This window comes from Myotis daubentonii, chromosome 1, assembly GCF_963259705.1.
Source record: "Myotis daubentonii chromosome 1, mMyoDau2.1, whole genome shotgun sequence".
Lineage (NCBI taxonomy): Eukaryota > Metazoa > Chordata > Mammalia > Chiroptera > Vespertilionidae > Myotis > Myotis daubentonii.
In genome coordinates, this window is record NC_081840.1 from 32,989,973 (window position 1) to 33,010,817 (window position 20,845).

General features: G+C 39.0%; 1 protein-coding gene across 2 annotated transcripts in view; it reads right to left on the bottom strand.

Moving 5' to 3' along the window:
• MNAT1 (MNAT1 component of CDK activating kinase) overlaps positions 1-20,845 on the bottom strand; it is a 214,358-nt gene that overhangs the window by 94,095 nt on the left and 99,418 nt on the right. For both annotated transcript variants that reach the window (XM_059694827.1, XM_059694834.1), the window contains exons 5-6: positions 16,488-16,628; positions 9,998-10,123 (exon numbers count right to left, since the gene is read on the bottom strand). In XM_059694827.1, the coding sequence (XP_059550810.1) occupies positions 9,998-10,123; positions 16,488-16,628 (267 nt within the window). The remainder of the gene's footprint in view (positions 1-9,997; positions 10,124-16,487; positions 16,629-20,845) is intronic.

Sequence of the window (20,845 nt, forward strand, 5' to 3'; positions counted from 1 at the left end):
AACCCAAAGCCAGCAGAATATATATTTTAAGTGCACATGGAACATTTTCAGGATAGGCATATGTTAGAACACAAAACAAATCTCATTAATCAACCTAGAGGATATTATGCTAAGTGAAATAAGTCAGTCAGAGAAAGACAAATACCATATGATCTCACTTATATGTGAAATCTAAAAACCATTATAAACAAACAAAGAAACAAAAAACAGAAAGAGACTCATAGATACAGAGAACAGACAGATAGTTGCCAGAGGGAAAAGGGTTTGGGGGACTGGGTGAAAAAGGTGAAGGCATTGAGAAGTACAGAATGGAAGTTACTAAATAATCATGGGGATATAAAATACAGCATAGAAAATACAGTAAATGATATTGTAATAACTGTGTATGGTGCCAGTTGGGTACTGGAAATATCAGGGAGAACACTTTGAAAGTATATGATTTTCTAATCACTATGCTATGTACCTGAAACTAATACAAAATATTAACTGTAAACTGTAATTGAAAAAAATATTAAAAATAAAAAAATGTAGTATGAAAAAATAGTCGTCTTCCAGACCAGTGTGGAAGCACACTGACTACCAGGGGGCAGCTCCTACATTGAGCATCTGCCCCCTGGTGGTCAGTGTGCATCATAGCAACTGGTCATTCAGCCATTGGGTTGATTTGCATATTAGGGTTTTGTTATATAAGATATTACATTAGCTATAGGTGTTGGTATATTTCCATGATCAAGTTTAGGAAGTGTTACTGTTTTTAATTTGCTAAAATATTCTGTTCTGAATAAATGTTGAATTATATTAAATGTTTTCTTCTCAAAAAAGAAAAGAGAAATAGATAAACCAATCTCCACATTAAGTATCTAGAAAACTGAAAAAAATATAAGAACCAATGGTTTTCAGAAACGGAGTATCAGTCAATTCAGGCCTGAGATCTCCAAGTGAAGGGAAGCAAATAAGGTTAGCCCTATATCGTCCTGGCTTAATCCATGGAAGCTATTTCCAGGCCATGATACATGGAAGGGGAACCCAAAATAAGCCTGGGCCGTCAGGATTTCCATAATTTGCAGGGCAGATTACCAGAAAAGAAAATGCTACACAGAGAAAACTATAAAGCAAGGGTCAGCAAACATTTTCTGTAAAGGACAGATAAATATTTTAGGCTTTGCTGGCTATATGCTATCTGTCATAAATACTCAACTCTGCGATTAAAACACGAAAGCTTACAAAGACAATACATAAATGAATGAGTATGGCTATGTTCCAATAAAACTTTAGTTACAATAACAGGTGGTGAGTGGGACTTGGCCTTCGAGCTATAATTTGCTTACCTCTGCTATTCTAGAGATGCTGGAGTAATGTCCTTAACTTTGCCTGCGTAATGATCTTCACATGAGGGAATATAAACTACTCAAGGCCAAGTAAATAACCTTGGAACCAATAGATCAAGCAATTCCTACGCAGGACCAGAATAGTTCATGTTCTCAATAAACAAGGTAAAAAGGTCTCTCAAATCATTTGGTATCAGGTATAGTTCTCAAAAACATATCACCTTGAAAGTTGAGCTAAATTATAGCCTAACATAAAAGTCTTCTCTTGTATGCTCTAACAATGCTTAAAAGCAATCCTTGTGCCCTAACCAGTTTGGCTCAGTGGATAGATCATTGGCCTGCGGACTGAAAGGTCCTAGATTCGATTCTGGTCAACGGCATGTACCTTGGTTGTGGGCACATCCCCAGTAGGGAGTGTGCAAGAGGCAGATGATCGATATTTCTCTCTCATTGATGTTTGTAACTCTCTATCCCTCTCCCTTCCTTTCTGTAAAAAATTAATATATATATTTTTTAAGAAGCAATCCTTGCAAGGATCTAACAGATGATAGGTGACTTAACTGCTCCCAAACAAAGTGTGAAAATATTTAATGGCATACCATAAGATATTCAAAAACAAGGCAGAAATATATGACCTACACCAGAAAAAAAACAAATCAGTCAACAGAAGCAGACAGAGAAATGGCAAAGATGATGAAAATAGCAGACAAGGTCAAAACAGCTACTATAAATAGCTTTTATATGTTCAAAAAGATAGAGAAAAAACATAAAAATGACGAGGAAAGAAATGGACAATGTAAAAAAAAAAAAGGTCTAAATGGAATATGTAGAGATTTAAAACACATATTACCTGAAATGAAAGCATAACAAGTTGAACAAACAGCAGATTAGACCCTAGTGAAGTAAAGATCAGTGAACTTAAAGACACATCAACAGTAGCAACCCAAAGCACAAAGAAAATAAGACTACTAAAATAATGAACAAAGCATTGAGGAACTGTGTCACAATATCAAGCAATAAAACTTACATGTAATTAAAATCACAGAAGAAGAAGGGGAGGAAAGAAGAGAAAAAAATGTATGAAGAAATATTTTTTTCAAATGTAATGAAGGAAAATTTAAATCCAACCATAGAAATAACTGCTTTAAAACAATAAGGAAAGGGAGATTGTCAGATTTATTGAAAAAGCAAGATCTAACTGTATGTATATTGTCTTTAAGAAGCAACTAATACCATGAAAACACTAATCAAAAAAAGCTAGAGTGGCTATATTAACATAGGAAAAAGTAGTTAAAACAAAGAATATTACCAGGAATAATAAAGATGCCGAAGTATCAAAAGAATGTAACAATCCTATACCGTATGTCTATGCAACTAAAAACAGAGCTTGAAAAGATACGTGCAAAACTGATTTTTAAGCCACAATTTACTAAAATATTTCAACACTTTCAGTCACTGAGAGAAAAAGAAAATCAATAATGAAACAGAAGACTTAACAATATCAATTAAGCTGACCTGCTTCACACTCACAGAATAATCTGACCAAGAGCACAGTACATTCTTTCCAAGTTCACAAAAAAATATCAACCAAGAGAAAAACCATACAAAGTATGCTCTCTTAGTACAATAGAATTAAACTAGACATCAGAAATAAGGTATTTACAAAATCTAAAACTATTTGGAAATTAAACAACACATTTCTAAATAACCCAAGGGTCAAGCAAAAAATAAAAAATAAGCCCTAGCCAGTGTAGCTCAATTGACTGGGCATCATCCCATGCATGGGAGGGTTGCTGGTTGGATTCCAAGTCAGGGAACGTGCCTGGATTGTGGACTCAATCCCTGGTGGGGCAGCGTGCAAGAGGCAGCCTATCGATGTTAACTTTCACACTGATGTTTTTCTCTCCCTCTCTCCCTCTCCCTTCCTCTCTCTTTCAAAAAAAAAAAATCTTTTTATAAAATTACACAATAATTTGAACTAAATGAAAATGAAAATACAACTGTGATGGCCGCAGGAATATACCCTCTCAGCTCTCCAACTGCAGAAGCATAATAGACCAAGATTCCCAGCTACTGCACTCTCAAATCCATCTTCACATCTGCACCAATTCCATAATTTCCACAGGTTGTATCTAGCCAAAGTCTGAGTGAGGCAAGAAAACCAAGGCAGTTCCATACTGAGGAAATGCAAGACTTCTCTGCTAAAAAACTTTACCACAAGAACTCCCCAGCCACTTTGCCAAACTTTTCTTAGAAATACACTGTAGTATGACACTTCTATCCAAACATTCTTTAATCATTTGGGATCAAACCTACATATATCACAGTCTGATGACACACTCAACCTCCTATAGCTGCCTCCTCATTTTCTCTCTCAGGCATTTCCCTAATAAATTTCTTGCACATTTAAACCCATTTTGGTAAATGCTTCTCAAAGGACTCAAACTATAAGAGCATGTCAAAATGTGTTAGATGCAACTAAAAAAAATGGTCAAAAGAACATTTATACTACTCAATGTCAATAATAAAAAATCAGAAAGGTCTCAAATCAATAATCCAAGCTCCTACCTTTAAAAACTAGAAAAGCAGAGCAAATTATAGCCCAATTAAGGAGAATAAAAGAAATAATAAAGAGAAAATATAAATGGAATAAAAAGCAAAAAAATAGGAAAATAAATCAATAAAATAAAAAACTGGCTCTGTGAACAGCATTTAGATTTTCATCTACATTTTGTCAGTATCCACATTCACTATATAATATCAATAAATACACATAAAAACTGTCATTTGAAATTTAACCTGAAATTTGTCCTGAACCTAATGCTAAATTTTATCATCATAATGAACAGTAAGTATTCCATCACACACTAGTTATATGAATCTCAACATGCCTAAATTAATTGGATCACCTATCTCACACCATACCAAAAAAAAAAAATCAATCAATTGCAGACAGATAATAGAAAAGTAAAACAATAAAGACATCAAGACACCCTAAATAGAGTAGAAAAAAATGCCACAGTGGGACAAAAATTATTTACAATACATATGACTAATAAAAGGTTTAAATCCAGAACATATAACGAACTAAAAGCAAGAGTATTGAACAGGTATTTCACAAAAATAGAATGGCCCATGTTCAACCTCATTAGTGATCAGTGAAATAAAATTCAGATTAAAATCACAAAACACTATTAAATACCCACCTGAATGGTTAAACTAGAAAAGATAGAAAATCACAAGTCTTAATAATAACACTGCTGATAAAAATGCAATTGGTAAAAACCACTTTGGAAAATAATTTGGCAATATCTCCTAAAGTGAACATACATATTCACTATGATCTAGTAACTCTACTCTTAGGTAAATAAATAACTAAGGAAAAAATGTATGTATGCCCTAGTGGTTTGGCTCAATGGACAGAGCGTTGGCCTACTAATATTGAGCATCATTTTATGAGCTTATTTGCCATCAATATTTCATTTGACCTAACATTTAACTTAATACATTAAATATCTTACTAGAAAGTTTTGTTACATTATTTTCTTCCTTCTCTCTCTTATAACCTTCTGTTATAAGGGTCCAAGTTTGATTCAGGTCAAGGGCACATGCCTGGGTTTCGGGCTCAATCCCCATAGGGCGTGCAGGAGGCAGCCAATCAATGATTCTCTTTCATCATTTATGTTTCTATCTCTCTCTCTCTCTCCCTTTCTCTCTGAAATCAATAAAAATATTTTTTAAAAATGTATGTACGCGTGCACCAAGAAACATATATGACTTTTGACTCCTTAAACTTAAATTGTCCCTTGGTATCCATGGGAGATTGATTTCAGGGCCCCACCCCCCACCCTGCAGATACCAAAACCCACAGATAGACATTCTGTCCTCAAATAAAATGGCACAGATCAATGTATACAGTTGGCCCTCCGAGTCCACAGACTCTCAACCACGGATCAAAATCACTACTGGAATGTATCGGAAAAAAAATCCATATATAAGTGATCTGTGCAGTTCAAACCCCTGTTGTTCAAGGGTCAACTGTATATTCCTCCAATGAAACTAACCAACAAAAGAAAATGAAAAAAACCTATAGCGATATGCAAAAACCTGAATGAATCTCACAAATATAACATGAACAGGCAATTTTATCAAGTTAAGGTATATATGCTTAGATGTTAATGCTATTTATAAGAGCCAGAAAAAAAATATCATTTAAAAAAAATGTGACTACTTTGGGGAAAAGTTGCTGACTAGGTAAGCAGGGCTATGAGGAGGGTTTCTAGAACATTGAGAATACTTTTTTCTTTTACCTGACTGATGGTTCTGCAGGTGTCCACTTTGTGATAATTCAATTGAGCTCAATTTGGTTCTGTGCACGCTTATATATATTACATTTCACAAAACAAAAGGTTATAAGAGAGAGAAGGAAGAAAATAATGTAACAAAACTTTCTAGTAAGATATTTAATGTATTAAGTTAAATGTTAGGTCAAATGAAATATTGATGGCAAATAAGCTCATAAAATGATGCTCAATATTAGTCAACAGGGAAATGCAAATTAAAATGATAATGAAGTGCCACTACACACCTGTTAAAATGCCTAAAAAAATTTAAAACTCATAATACTGAGTATCGTTAAGAATGCAAAGCAAATGGAACATTCACACAAGGTTGGTGGGAATGCAAACTGGTACAGCCACTTTGAAAAACAGTTTGGCAGTTTCTTACAAAGCTAAACATACCCAATCTCATTCTTAGTATTTACCCAAGAGAAATAAAAACTTATGTACACAAACAATTGTATGCAAATGTTTACATAAGCTTTATTCGTAATCATTCCAAAAAAAAAAAAAAAAGGAAACAATCCGAATGTCATTCAACTGATGAATGGATAAAGAAACTAGTAAATCCATACAATGGTATATTACTCAACAAAAAGGAAAAATTATAAGTATGTGCAATAACATGAATGACATCAAATGTGTGTTGTTATTAAACTAACAAAGCTAAAGAACAGATCACTAATTGCTGGGGTTGACTATAAAAGAGTAGTACAAGGGAATTTTGAGGAGTAATGGAACTGCTGTGTAATTGTAATGGTAGATACACAACTCTGCATTTATGAAAACCCTGTACATCAAAAAGAATGACCTTTACTATGTGTGAATTTAAAAATTAAATTTTAAAAACTTTAAAACAAAACAAAACACCATGATCACAGCAATACCAGATTTATAAAAGCAGCAAAATGCCAAATTTATCATAAAATTCTCTCAAATTCAAGTATGTATTACCTGATTATATATTTTATACTTTTTAATCCTCCAAATTATATCATATAAAGTTAAAAATGTCTCAACTTTACCAACATGTTCGGAAAGAATAAAGTAAAATCTTACCCATGGATATTTCCCCTCTATACTGTATCACCTCTTAATTCAAAAGCATTGGTAATTCCTTAATTAGTAGTGTTTTTCTTTATATTTGAAGATGTATTAATACTTCCTACATTTGTAAGTTTAAAACTGATCTTGAATATTTTATATTATTCAGGTACCCACATATCCATAATCAAATAATTCTGATTGCTTCCTCCAGTTTCTTGTATTATCAGTCATTCATTTCACTTATAAGCATGTATGTGCGTATACAAGCAGATACACACACACACAATCAAATACAGCATTATTTTAAACAAACTGTTATCTGTTAGATCAATTAAGAACAAAAAATATGTTTTTATTTTACCTTACCTTATTTCTTCTTTGATGCTTTCTTTATGTAAATCTGTTTCTGACCTGTATCACTTTCCTTGAAAGAAGTGTTAAGACCTTCTTTTAACACTTCTTGCAAGAAAGGCCTGCTGGCAAAAAAATTCCCTCAATTTTGTTTGTCTGATAATCTTTATTTCCCTTTCACTTTTAAAGGATAATTTTGCAGGGTACATTATTCTAGGTTGGTAGCTTTATTTTCTCAACACCTTAAATATTTCACTCCACTCTCCTTTTGCTTGTGTTGTTTCTGAGGAGAAGCCAGATACAATTTTTACATTTGCTCCTATACAGGTAAGTTGTTTCTTTTCTCCCCAACCCCCAGTTCTGCCGCACCACGGCTTCTTTAGGACTTTTTCTCTACCTTCAATTTTCTCTAACTTAAAAGTGATGTGCATAGGTGTGAGGTTTGGGGGCATTTATCCTACTTCATGTTCTCTGAGCTTCCTGGGTCTTTGGTTTGGTGTCTGATGTTAATTTGGAGAAGTTCTCAGTCATTATTTCAAATATTTCTTCTGTTCCTTTCTCCTTTCTTTTTTTACTGATATTCCCATTACACACGTTATACCTTTTGTAGTTGTCCCAAAGTCCTTGAATATCCTGCTCTCTCTTTTTTTTTTTTTTCAGTCTTTTTTTCTTTGGTTTTCAGTTTTCAAGGTATCTATTGCGCCCATCTGGAGTGGCTCAATTGATTGAGCATTGCCCCATGCACCAAAGGGTTACATGTTGGATTCCCGGTCAGGGCGCATGCCTGGGTTTCATGCGGGTTTGATCTCCAGTAGGAAACATACAGAAGGCAACCAATCGATGTTTCTCTCCACATCAATATCTCCCTCCCTCTCCCTCCCACCCCTCTCTGTATGTAAAATAAAAAGGATTGTATTGGTATATTCTCTTGCTCAAGGATTTTTTCTTCAGATGTGTCCATTCTAATAATAAGCCCATCAAAGACATTCTTGATTTTTGTTAGTGTATTCTTTTTGTTAGCATTTCCTTTATTAGAATTTCCATCTCTCTGCATACATTGCCCATCTGCGCCTGTATGTTGTCTACTTTATCCTCTAGTAGTACCCTTAGCATATTGATCATAGTTGTTTTAAATTCCCAGTCTGATAATTCCAAATTCCCTGCCATATCTGAGCCTGGTTCAGATGTTTGCTCTATCTCCTCCAACTGTGTTTTCTGTCTTTTAGTATGTCTCATAATTATTTCTTTTTTTTTTTTCTTAATATATTTTTATTGATTTCAGAGAGGAAGGGAGAAGGAGAGACAGATAGAAACATCAATGATGAGACAGAATTATTGATTGGCTGCCTCCTGCATGTCCCCCACAGGATCGAGCTCACAACCTGGGCTTGTGCCCTAGACTGGAATCGAATTGAACTCAGGATCCTTCATTCCACAGGCCAACGCTCTATCCACTGAGCCAAACCAGTTAGGGCTCATAATTTTTTCTTGATACCCAGGCATCAAGATGTGGGGAAGGGCAGTGGATTTTAGTCATACTAGAGGCCTGGTCCACAAAATTTGTGCACGGGAGGGGGGGTCCCCCTCAGCCCAGCCTGCACCCTCTCACAATCCGGGACTGCTGGCTCCTAATCACTTGCCTATCTGACTGCCTGCCTGATTGCCCCTATCCACTCTGCCTGTCAGTCTGATAGCCCCCTAACCGCTCCCCTACTGGCCTGATTGATGCCTAACTGCTCCCCTGCCAGCATGATCATTTCCAACTGCCCTCCCCTGTGGCCGATCACCCCCAACTGCCTTCCCCTGCAGGGCTGAGGGGACTAGGGGACTGAGGCTGGATGAGACGGGGCTGAGGGGACTGGGGGACTCCGGCTGGATGAGGCGGGGCTGAGGGGGTTGGGTGCCACCTTCTTGTGGCTGTGGGCACTGCCATCTTTGTGAGGGCATGGCAGTTAATTAGCATGCTCCCTCTTTATTAGATAGAATGATTATATCCTAGTCTTTTAGAGGGCCTGTGCTTCTGGACTGTGAACTTCACACATACTTCTCAATCCATCTTCCTCCCCTTATGTGGGGCAGAATGGCAAGAGTGGTTGGAAGCTGTCTATTTTCCCTTTCCCACGTGGAAGGCTGGAGCTGGGTTATTTCCCTACCCCTGCATCAGTTAGGCTCCATAAAACTCCAGCAGGTTAAGCTCTGGTGCAAGTTTCTCATGAGGGCAGGCCTTGTTAAGAACACAATACTCTGGCATACTGCAAAATGGTTCCTTTTCCACTTCATCTGCCAGAAGGACGAGGGGATTTTTCTCAATATTCACTGAAAGAACCTGGTAGAGATGCCAGAGGCACTCCAATGTCTGGTGCCCCCTGGAGTTTTTAACTGTCAGAGTTGTCCACAATTTGTCAATTACAATTCCAGTTTCATTACACCACCACTGGTTCCCTGTAAGGCTGCTCTAGTCAGTTGTGATTCTCTGTATTCTCAGCCAGTCTCTCCAATTTTAAGGTCAGTAATTAGCCTTGTTACCTCTCTTCACTTATGGCTCTAAGAAAAGTTGTTGTTTTTCAGTCTGAGGACGCAGTGACAATTTCCAAGCTTTATTTGTGAGCAGATAGTGACAACTTCCAAGCTTCTTACATGCCATACCAGAAACCAGAAGTCTGCATTTTCTTTTAAGAATGTTTTCCTACACTATAAGCTTAAAATTTTATGTAGGATAAGAAAACACATACAAACCATTATTATGTACGACAAAATACTTTTCTCTTTCCTCATACACTGATCATATTCATATTTTCAGACAACTAGCCAAGATCATACACTGTTCTTAAACATATATACCTTTCCATTTACCTGTGGAAGTCAATATAAAATTATAAAGTGTAATCCTTGAAATATATCTTTCCAACAAGCAATTAAAATATGGCTTACCATTTTGATGCCTGTAGAAAATGTCACTGGTTTTATAGGTTTGGGTTTCTCAAGCTGCATTTCCAATTGGGTAGATCTATCTTTATGCTGAGCCAAAAGTAGAGCAACAGGGAGATCAGAACTTTCCTGTAAGAAAAGTTAATGTGCAATATAATAGTTAAAAAGAAAAACTTAAGAGCAATAGGTCTATTATTTTAAATTATGCCTTTTCATAAGTATTTGATGTCAACCTAAATATTCACTTTATGGAGAACACTTTACAAAAAAATTTAACATTCCATAATAAGAAAAGGCTGTTTTATACTCATAAATCTAAACCTGCAAAAAATTATTTTTATAAAATCCACATTAAAGAAAATATAACAGGGTCTTATTTCATCTAGCAATGCCAACCATATTTATTAAAATTAAAAAAATTAGAAACTAATCACAAAAAGAGTAGTACAAAGTACTATAACTTGGATCAGATGTTTACCTAAGACACATTCTTTTTACCAGTGAATTCAGACTAGTTTGAAATTGTTTCCCATTAGATTTCACCTAAGGCCGTTTGGAAATGATCCTTGTTCTGTTTTGCACAATGGAACGATTGTTAAGTACAACCAAAAGTACATTTATTTTCTCTTTTACTGACTTATTTTTAGAAAAGAAGTCTAAATTTTAATGGACAAAATAATAGTAAACATTTTTAATATCTATGTTGATACTAAATCAGGATCACTATTTACACAAATCTATACACACACATAATAATAACAAGCAAATTACTAATTCTTATATGTAGCTGCTATTTATCCTGTTTAACATGAAGTACTCTTACATGTTTAAAGTGCTATGGAGCTAAAGTCTAAACTAAATGATATCCAGACTTTTCCTTCCTGAGTTGTCAATTAAATAAGAACACAGAAACATGCAGAGGAAAGCCAGGAGGGAAGATCACACACACATACACACAAACACACATGCACACACAAAGTACTTCCTATAACTGTGAACAAAAATAAAGGACAACAATGCATTTCTATTTCCTATATCTAGGTTATTTACAAAAGTAAACATATTCTTCAATTGGACTGTAAATTTTTAAAATAGTAACTACCCATAATTTAATATTGAAAAAAACTATATCGTGTTAACATTTCATAGTACAAAGTAAACATATAGCAGAATCTAATTTTCTTCCCAAGTCTAATAACTTAATATTTTGGGCACAAATGTGGCTAATTAATATAGATAAAGGACTTAAAGTTCTAGTACAAAACTAATTTTTTAAAAAACCAATTTACGCCGAAACCAGTTTGGCTCAGTGGATAGAGCGTTGGCCCGCGGACTGAAGGGTCCCAGGTTCGATTCCGGTCAAGGGCATGTACCTGGGTTGCAGGCATATCCCCAGTAGGAGATGTGCAGGAGGCAGCTGATCAATGTTTCTCTCTCATCGATGTTTCTAACTCTCTATCTCTCTCCCTTCCTCTCTGTAAAAAATCAATAAAATATATTAAAAAAAAAAAGCCAATTTACTTCAACAGAATTGTCCTAGAATAAATCTGTACCTCAAGAATTTGTAATAGAAGTTCTCTGCAAGAGCAACATTACAAAGATTAAATCTTTTAAAAGTAAGTGGAAGAAGACATTTTATTTATAAAATAGAACCATAGTAAGGAGCAAACTCTCCTTACTATCCTAGCTTTATCAATAATGGAGAATGAATGAAATATACTATGAGAATATACTTGAATACCTTTCATATTCTACTACAACGCATCAGTAATGCATTAGTAACAGCACTGCTATGAATTCCTGCAGCTATTCTAGATTTCCACTAAGAATATTGTAATAAAATTATAGGACATTTTAAATAGGCTGTGGCCCAAAATATCTCTTAAAAGCTATTACTATCTTTTCATATGCAAAAACACTAACACAAGAAAAATTAATTTTCTTGACTAAAAAGTTAAAACATTGCATCCCAATTTATACTCTAAGTGAACTCAAATGCTCTTGCATACCTGGTACTTACTCTTAAAAACTAAAAGTTCTTGTGTAAATTCAAGACAATGTATTCACTTCAAAAACCTGCTAATCAATACTTTGGCCTGGTTTCAATATCACATAAAGGGACCTAACTATTAAAATACATTAGTAAAACAACTGAAATTTAATAAAAATAAACATTCTAGGAATCTAAAACTAATTTTGCTACTCTGGCATACAATTTACCTCAAATCTGCTTTATTCCACTTTAGCACTCAAAACTTTAGAGGTTGAAAATCTTTGTGAATGTTAAACTAGAATTAAGCAGGAGCTCTAAAAACAACAAAATCTATATAGCAAAATAAACTATGAGGAATTCACATCCTCTTGGGAATACATAAAATGCAGATTCAGCCTTTCAAATTATTTCATTCTTCTTAGCTTTCCATTTTACCTTGAAAGGTTCCCTAACCTACATTAATTGCCTGAAGGTACCTTGTTTAATACGTAAAGAAATTTTAATAAGACTGCCTGTAATACTCATTAAAAGCTTTATAATGACCATTTTTAAAAGATTATTTTAACTGACTTTAAGCAAGCCATCTGGCAAACAATATTTCTAATAAAAATCAGCTACTGCATTTGACAGCAATATTAGCCCATACAAAATTTCAGACATAAAGTGAAGAGAATATAAAAACAGGAATATAAAAAGATTAACTAAATCAGGAGCTGTTTTAAAATCTTTTTCCAAAGTGTTAAAAAAACAACACACACATACACACACACACACACACACACACACCTGAATTTACAGTTAGGATTAAATAAATGGACTTTTTAGGGAACATTATGGTAAATATTAAGCCATAAACATTAATACCATAACATTAAAATCCTGTCATCTACAGTATAATATAATGCCAATGCTTTACAAAAGGTTAAAAAGTGACTTTCAGCACAAGGACCAAACCCAAAAAGAGGAGGAGAAATTCTTATAAATAGTACTTACTGTCTAGTAGAGCCAGAGAATAACCCTAAAATTTAAGCCTCTAGACATAGAGGCAATACAAATGCCAATGCTATCTTGTTTTATAAAATGTAATTCATTAATATACATAGAAAAAGAATTATAATGTAATGTTTTACTTAATAAGGATTTAGGAGGATAAAAAGAAATTAAATGAATTCTTTAGTCAATAAGGACTAAATGTACGTCAACACTTTAACCAAAAAAATTAATAAATATTCAAAACTTAAAGTAACAACGAATTTTTTAAAATAAATTATAAAATGGAACCCAGAAATTCAAACTTCATTGGTATTCTAAACCAATGTAATGTAATTAATTGTTCTAATGAATATAGTAAATTGCTAAGGATTATTTAACCACCATGTTATATGATCTAAACAGTGAAGAAAGTATGTGCAGTAATGACTTGCAGGTGAAGAAAACAGGAAGTGGGGGGGGGGGGTCCTCACAAAAACCAATATTAACTCCAGATTATACACAATGTACAACACTTGCAGTTTCACATCTTGCTTCCTGCTCCAGTGAATTAAAAGGAAGCTTCATGCCAATAGCAGCTCAATGAGGGAGGCAAACTTAGTACTTTGAGACTAAAAGAATATTTAAGTTATAATTACTATTCACAGTTAGATAACCTCAAAATAGAATCTAAAAACTCTTTATATTACATGCAAAAAAAATGAAACTAGACCAACTTACACCACACACAAAAATAAACTAAAAATGGATAAAGGTCTTAAACATAAGACGGGAAACCATAAAAATGCTAGAAGAAGCCATAGGCAGCAAAATAGCAGACATATGTCACAGCAGTATCTTTACTGATACAGCTCCTAGGGCAATGGACTCTGAGGAGAAAATAAACAAATGGGACTACATCAAAATAAAAAGCTTCTTTCTGCACAGCAAAACAAACTATCAATAAAACAACAAGAAAGACCACTGCATGGGAGAACATATTTGCCAATGTTATCTCCGATAAGGGTTTAATCTCCAAAATTTACAGGGAACTCATACAACTTAACAAAAAGAAGATAAACATCCAATCAAAGAATGGGCAAAGGATCTAAATAGACACTTTTCAAAAGAGGACATACAGAAGGCCAAGAGACATATGAAAACATCCTCAAAGTCACTAATTTTCTGAGAGATGCAAATCAAAACAACAATGAGGTACCATCTCACACCTGTCAGAATGGCTATCATTAAAAAATCAACAAACGACAAGTGCTGGAGAGGATGCAGAGCAAAAGGAACCCTCTTGCACAGCTGGTGGGAATGCAGATGGTACAGTCACTGTGGAAAACAGTATGGAGTTTCCTCAAAAAATTAAAAAGGGAACTCCCATTTGACCCAGTAATTCCACTTCTAGGACTACATCCCAAGGAAACAGAAACACTAATCAGAAAGGATATATGTATCCCTACGTTCATAGCAGCACAATTCACCATAGCTAAGATTTGGACACAGCCTAAGTGCCCATCAGCAAATGAGTGGATTAGAAAACTGTGGTCCATCTATACAATGGAATACTATGCTGCTGTAAAAGAGAAGGAATTCTTACCATTTGCAACAGCATGGATGGACCTGGAGAGCATTATGCTAAGTGAAATAAGCCAGTCAGAGAAAGATAAATATCACATGATCTCACTCATTTGTGGAATATAATGAACAACATAAACTGAACAAAAATAGAATCAGAGTCATAGAAGCATCGAACAGACTGTCCAACCTATGAGGAAATGTGGGGGGTGAAGGGGTAAGAGATCAACCAAAGGACTTGTATGCATGCATATGAGCATGACCAATGGACACAGACAGTAGGGGGTGAGAGCATGTGCTGGGGGCTAGGGAGAGGTCAATGGGGGAAAAGGAGACTTATGTAATACTTTAAACAATAAAGAATTTAAATTATAAAAAAAAAGTTAAAGTGTATTTTCATCCTAGGTTTAAGTTCTGCATTTATTAATTCAATTGACTATATAAGGGAGCAGCATTACCAAAGACAAGTATGTTCCTCTTTGTATAAAATGATGAAGGAAAGAAACTTTCAATAAATAATTACAACAACATTTACTAATTGATTTATTAAAGGTTTTAATTTCTCACAAAATATATGGCCCCAAAAATGATAAAACACAACACGTGTCATTTCACATGATAAAGCCTCATCTGCCACATAATAGTTTCAAGAAAAATTAATGGAAGATGCTATGGAAAACACCATATATATATATTTTTTTTAATTGATTTCAGAGAGGAAGGGAGAGGGAGAGAGAGATAGAAACATCAATGATGAGAGAGAATCATTGATCAGCTGCCTCCTGCATGCTCCCTACCAGGAACCGAGCCCAAAACCCGGGCATGTGCCCTTGACCGGAATCAAACCCGGGACCCTTCAGTCCATAGGCTGGTGCCCTATCCACTGGGCCAAACCGGCTAGGGCACATATTCTATTAATATGCCGCTGTCCTTACTTTTAGAACCAATTTACACTGCACTGAGACAAAATACAGAGGGTTTATGATAAGCATTTTCTGTCTAAACCTCATTAATGTCCTTATCCTTACTTTTCCTTTACTTTCTCATCTATCTCTAATTTAAATAATCTTGCTTTTTCTTTTTATTCCTGGTTAGCTGGCTTATGTGCTTTTAGGCAAAAAAGCACAGTAGAAAATATACACACACACATTTACCCAATCATAGAATAATAAGCAGTATATCAGCTATACTGAGGACCTCATGAAAATTACGTGGACAAAAAGAGAAAGGGAAGAATACAAAAGACATCCCTGGAGAGGATGACTTTCTAGTTGTGAGTTTACCAATATTACTGGGTTAAAAGCATCCTAAATAATATATGAAATCTATGAAACAGTTCATAAAATTTAGTTATTATTATGGCTGTTATCTACCAACTAGAGGCCTGATGCACAAAATTTGTGCCAGGGGCTTGGCCCTCGCAGCCCCGGCTTCGTCCAGAAGGTCTAAATAGCCTATTAGGCTTTTATTATTATAGATGTCAACAACTAGAGGAGCTAATTGCAGGAAAACACCAATACCTTGCAAAACATCACCATTTCTTCTCATTCTTTTCCACACAAAAATATGAAATACAGTTCTCACAGAGTAACCAGAATCACTGCAAACTTCAGCCCAGAGCTGAAACAATTTAAAATGAACCAATTATTAGAAAACCAGTATTAATCAGGAAAAAAAAAATGCTTGGAAAACAATGTGTTTTAAGACAGTAAGCTTAGAAAGATGTAAACAATCTATTAACCGAACATTGAATTATGTCAGTTATATTACTCTCGCTTCTGAAATATAATGGGTATTGTAAAAAAATTTTTTTTAATAAAGGAATCAAAGTTTAATACACCAGCACAAACTGCAGAAATGCCATTAAAATGTCATTATCCAGCATAATAAATAAGAAACACAAACCCCAAAGACTGATTTTTTATTGTAATTAGCATTAATACATACCAGTTCATCTAAAAGAGCCTGCTTATTCTTCCTTTTTAGAATTTGCTGTAGTTGTTCTTCTTTTTGTATAAACAGTCTTTTTTGTTCATTTTCCTGTCGTTCTACCTCTAAAGCTTCTTCCAATTCCTCCTGTTCCCGTGTCTAAAACAGAAACATTTATATATGGTATAGAATAAACTTAGTAACCAACATTGATCTTATACCACATTCTGATTTTTTTCTTTTTTGGAAGCATAAAACAAAATAGCCACTTATTGTTTAACTAGGGGCCCGGTGCACAAAATTCGTGCACTGGGTGTGTGTGTGGGGGGGGGGGAGGAGTGTCCCTCAGCCAAGTCTGCCCCCTCTCACATACTGGGAGCCCTCAGGCGTTGACCCCCATCACCCTCCAATCGCAGGATCGGCCCCTTGCCCAGGCCTGACGCCTCAGACAGAGGTGTCAGGCCTGGGCAGGGGACCCTCATTTCCCCCCATCACTGGTTCTGCCCCCAGCCCAGGCCTGATGCCTCTGGCCCAAGCGTCAGGCCTGGGCAGGGGACCACCAGACCCCTCCGATTGCTGGCTCTGCCCCTTGCCCAGGCCTGATGCCTCGGCCAGAGGCGTAGACCCCCATCACCCTCCGATCGCCTGATCGGCCCCTTTCCCAGGCCTGACGCCTCCGCCAGAGGTGTCAGGCTTGGACAGGGGACCCCCATCTCCCCCCGATCACTGGCTCTGGCCCCCGCCCAGGCCTGAGGCCTCTGGCCCAGGAATCATGCCTGGGCAGGGGACCCCCATCTCCCTCTGATCGCTTGCTCCACCCCCCACCCAAGCCTGACGCCTCTGACCCAGGCTTCAGGCCTGGGAAAGGGGACCATCATATCCCCCCAATCCCCGACTCCGCCCCCCACCCAGGCCTGATGCCTCGGCCAGAGGAGTTGACCCTCATCACCCTCCAATCACCAATCACCGGATCGGCCCCTTGACCAGGCCTGAGGCCTCTGGCAGAGGTGTCAGGCCTGGGCAGGGGACCCCCAGCTCCCCGCGGTTGCAGGCTCCGCCTCTGCCCAGGCCTAACGCCTCTGGCTGAGGAGTCCGGCTCAGGCAGCGGGGACCCGCAGCTGCAGCAGCCCCGCGATCGTGGGCTTCACTTTAGGCCCAGGCAAGGGACCCCTAGCTCCCGGGACTGCCAGCTTCGACCGTGCCCAGCTCTCATTGCTGGCTCCAACCCTACTTCCTGCTATCACTGGCCAGGGCGGAAAAGGCACCTGATTCTCCGATCATGGCTGGGGGGCAGCGCAAAGGCTGCCCCAAGGCCGCCTTTGCCCTGCCCCCCAGCTCTTAGCTCCCCCCTGGTTTTCCGATCACTGTCAGTGGCAGGGGGCTTCTTCCTGCTTTCCCTTTTGCCTCCCTGCATTGTGCCTACATATGCAAATTAGCCGCCATCTTGTTGGTAGTTAACTGCCAATCTTAGTTGGCAGTTAATTTGCATATAGCCCTGATTAGCCAATGAAAAGGGTATCGTCGTACGCCAATTACCATTTTTCTCTTTTATTAGATAGGATAGTGCAGCAATTACACTTTGAAGGAACTAAAATTCATTTTATTTCATACGGATGTATTACTATTAAAGAGAATGACATCTAGCACTAAACAAACACCTAAACAAAGTACATCGAGGCAAGTTGCAGAATTGCAGGAACTGTCCTTAATAATGGGTTAATCCTATCTAATAAAAGAGAAACATGGTAATTGGCGTACGACCGCTACCCTTCCCATTGGCTAATCAGGGTAATATGCAAATTAACTGCCAGCCAAGATGGCGGCCGGCAGCCAGGCAGCTTAAAGCGAACATGAGGCTTGTTTGCTTCAGTGACGGAGGACTCCAACGTTCCCTGCCTGCCTCTGCAGGCCTCTGAGCTGCAACTCTAAGCAACTATGTAACAAATATAGAAGCTAAACAGGACCCCAGAAACCTGCTTTAGTCCGCCGGACTTCAGCCAGCAGGATCGCAACATTGTAAGCAAAGGCCAGAAACCTACTTTCAGCAGCAGAGGCCTAAGAGCTGGAGCCAAGCCTCAAAGCTAAAGCTGGCCCAGAATAAAAAAAAAAAAAAAGGAAAAAAGGAGCGGTTGGGAGCTTCAGTCACCCCCAGCCTGAAAACAGCCCTCAGCCCCTCACCCAGACTGGCCAGGCACCCCAGTGGGGACCCCCACCCTGAAGGGTGTGTGACCAGCTGCAAACAGCCATCATCTCCTCACCCAGGCTGGCCAGGCACCCCAGTGGGGACCCCCACCCTGAAGGATGTGTGACCAGCTGCAAACAGCCATCAGCCCCTCATCCAGGCTGGCCAGGAACCCCAGTGGGGACCCCCACCCTGAAGGATGTGTGACCAGCTGCAAACAGCCATCAGCCCCTCATCCAGGCTGGCCAGGCACCCCAGTGGGGACCCCCACCCTGATCCAGGACACCCTTCAGGGCAAACTAGCCGGCACCCACCCATGCACCAGGCCTCTACCCTATATAGTAAAAAGGTAATATGCCTCCCAGCACCGGGATCAGTGGAGCCGCGAGGCCTCCCGGCACCGGGATCAGTGTGTCATGGGGCAGCGCCCAAACCCCCTGATCGCCCTGCGGCTCTGTGTGTGATAGGAGGCGGGGCCACAACGTCCCTATCCACCCTGCTCTGTTAGTGACAGGGGAAGGCGCCCCAACCCCCTTATCAGCCCTGCTCTGTGCCTGATCGGGGGGAGCTCCCCAACCCCCTGATCACCCTGCGGCTCTGTGTGTGACAGGGTGCGGCGCCCCAACCCCACTGATGGGCCCTGCTCTGTGCGTGACAGGGGTGGCACCGCAACCTCCCCATCGACCCTGCCTTGAGTGTGACAGGGGGCGGTGCCCCAACCCCCCAATTGGCCCTGCTCTGAGCCCGACCAGGGGCTGCACCTAGGGATTGGGCCTGCCCTCTGCCACCCGGGAGCAGGCCTAAGCCAGCAGGTCGTTATCTCCCGAGGGGTCCCAGACTGCGAGAGGGCACAGGCCGGGCTGAGGGACCTCCTTCCCTCCCAAGTGCACAAATTTTTGTGCACTGGGCCTCTAGTCTTATATAATAAAAGGCTAATATGCCAATAGACCAAATGGTTGAACCGACCAACCGGTCGCTATGACGTGCGCTGACCACCAGGGGGCGTGCACAAACCATGACGGACGTCGGCAACAGGCGACAGAGCACCGAACATGGCGGGTGTCGGCCACAGCAGGATGGTGGAGCAGCTGAGCGGTGGCGCCAGACCAAGTCGGGGCGGTAGTCACTGTCTTCAAGGCAAGCCTCTGGTGGTTACTAAAAATTCTTTGCTCCTGCACACTGTCGTCCCGCCCAGTGCTTGCACCTGCTGCTGGCACCAGCCCCGCTCACACCCGCAGCTGGCGCTAAAGCCACAGCTTACACCCACTGCCGGCACCCGGCACCAGTCCTGATCGCTTGGCGCCATCAGTGGGTGCGAGCAGCGGCTGCCGCCCCGATCACGCCTAAGGGCTTCTCCACCTCCCCCTGCTCCTGAGGGGCAATCGGGGCAGCAGCTGCTGCTCACACCCATTGACAGCACCGGCCCTGCTCCCACCTGCTGCTGGCGCTGGCCCCAATTGCTCCACGCCGTCAGCAGGTGCAATTAGGGCTGGTGGCGTCAGCACATGGGAGTGGCAATGGCGGGAACAGGGCTGCTGGCAGACAGGGAACCAGGGGCCAAGGCAGGAGGGACTGGGCGGGGGCACAGAGGATGGGCAGAGACCCGCCCCTGTGCCCACTGCAGCCTCACAGCCCACACAGTTCCTTTGAAGGTGCATGAATTCATTGCACTGGGCCCCTAGTTTATTTATAATGATTAAAGACAGTTTCAAGCATTCATTTTACGGGCTTTAACAAGGAAAACGAAACAAAATAAGAAATACAACAACAAACAGACCCTCTCTATACAGAACTATTGACTGATACACTCTATTTAAATGATTAGCTTATTTAATAGCAATAATTTCTCAAACATAAAAGATAATGAAAACTTATCACAGCACTTAGCTTGTTTTTCCCAAGCTAAAATAAGACTTTTTGATACTAGAATTCTAAAAAAACCATTAAGATGTTTTTTTTTAAATGAATTTATTTTCTAATACAGGCATGTAAATGTCAATAGTCCTCTTTATGGACTGAAAAATTCTAATTTCAAAGCCAGTATGTACACAGAATTAACTTCAGGTCTACTCATTCACCTTTTACAATGTTCTTCAGAAATATTAATTACTTGCAGGCTCTGAAATCTATTCCAACCCTAACTCATACTTAAATGCAGTACTACATCAAGTCTTTGCTCTTTAAGTCTTATGAA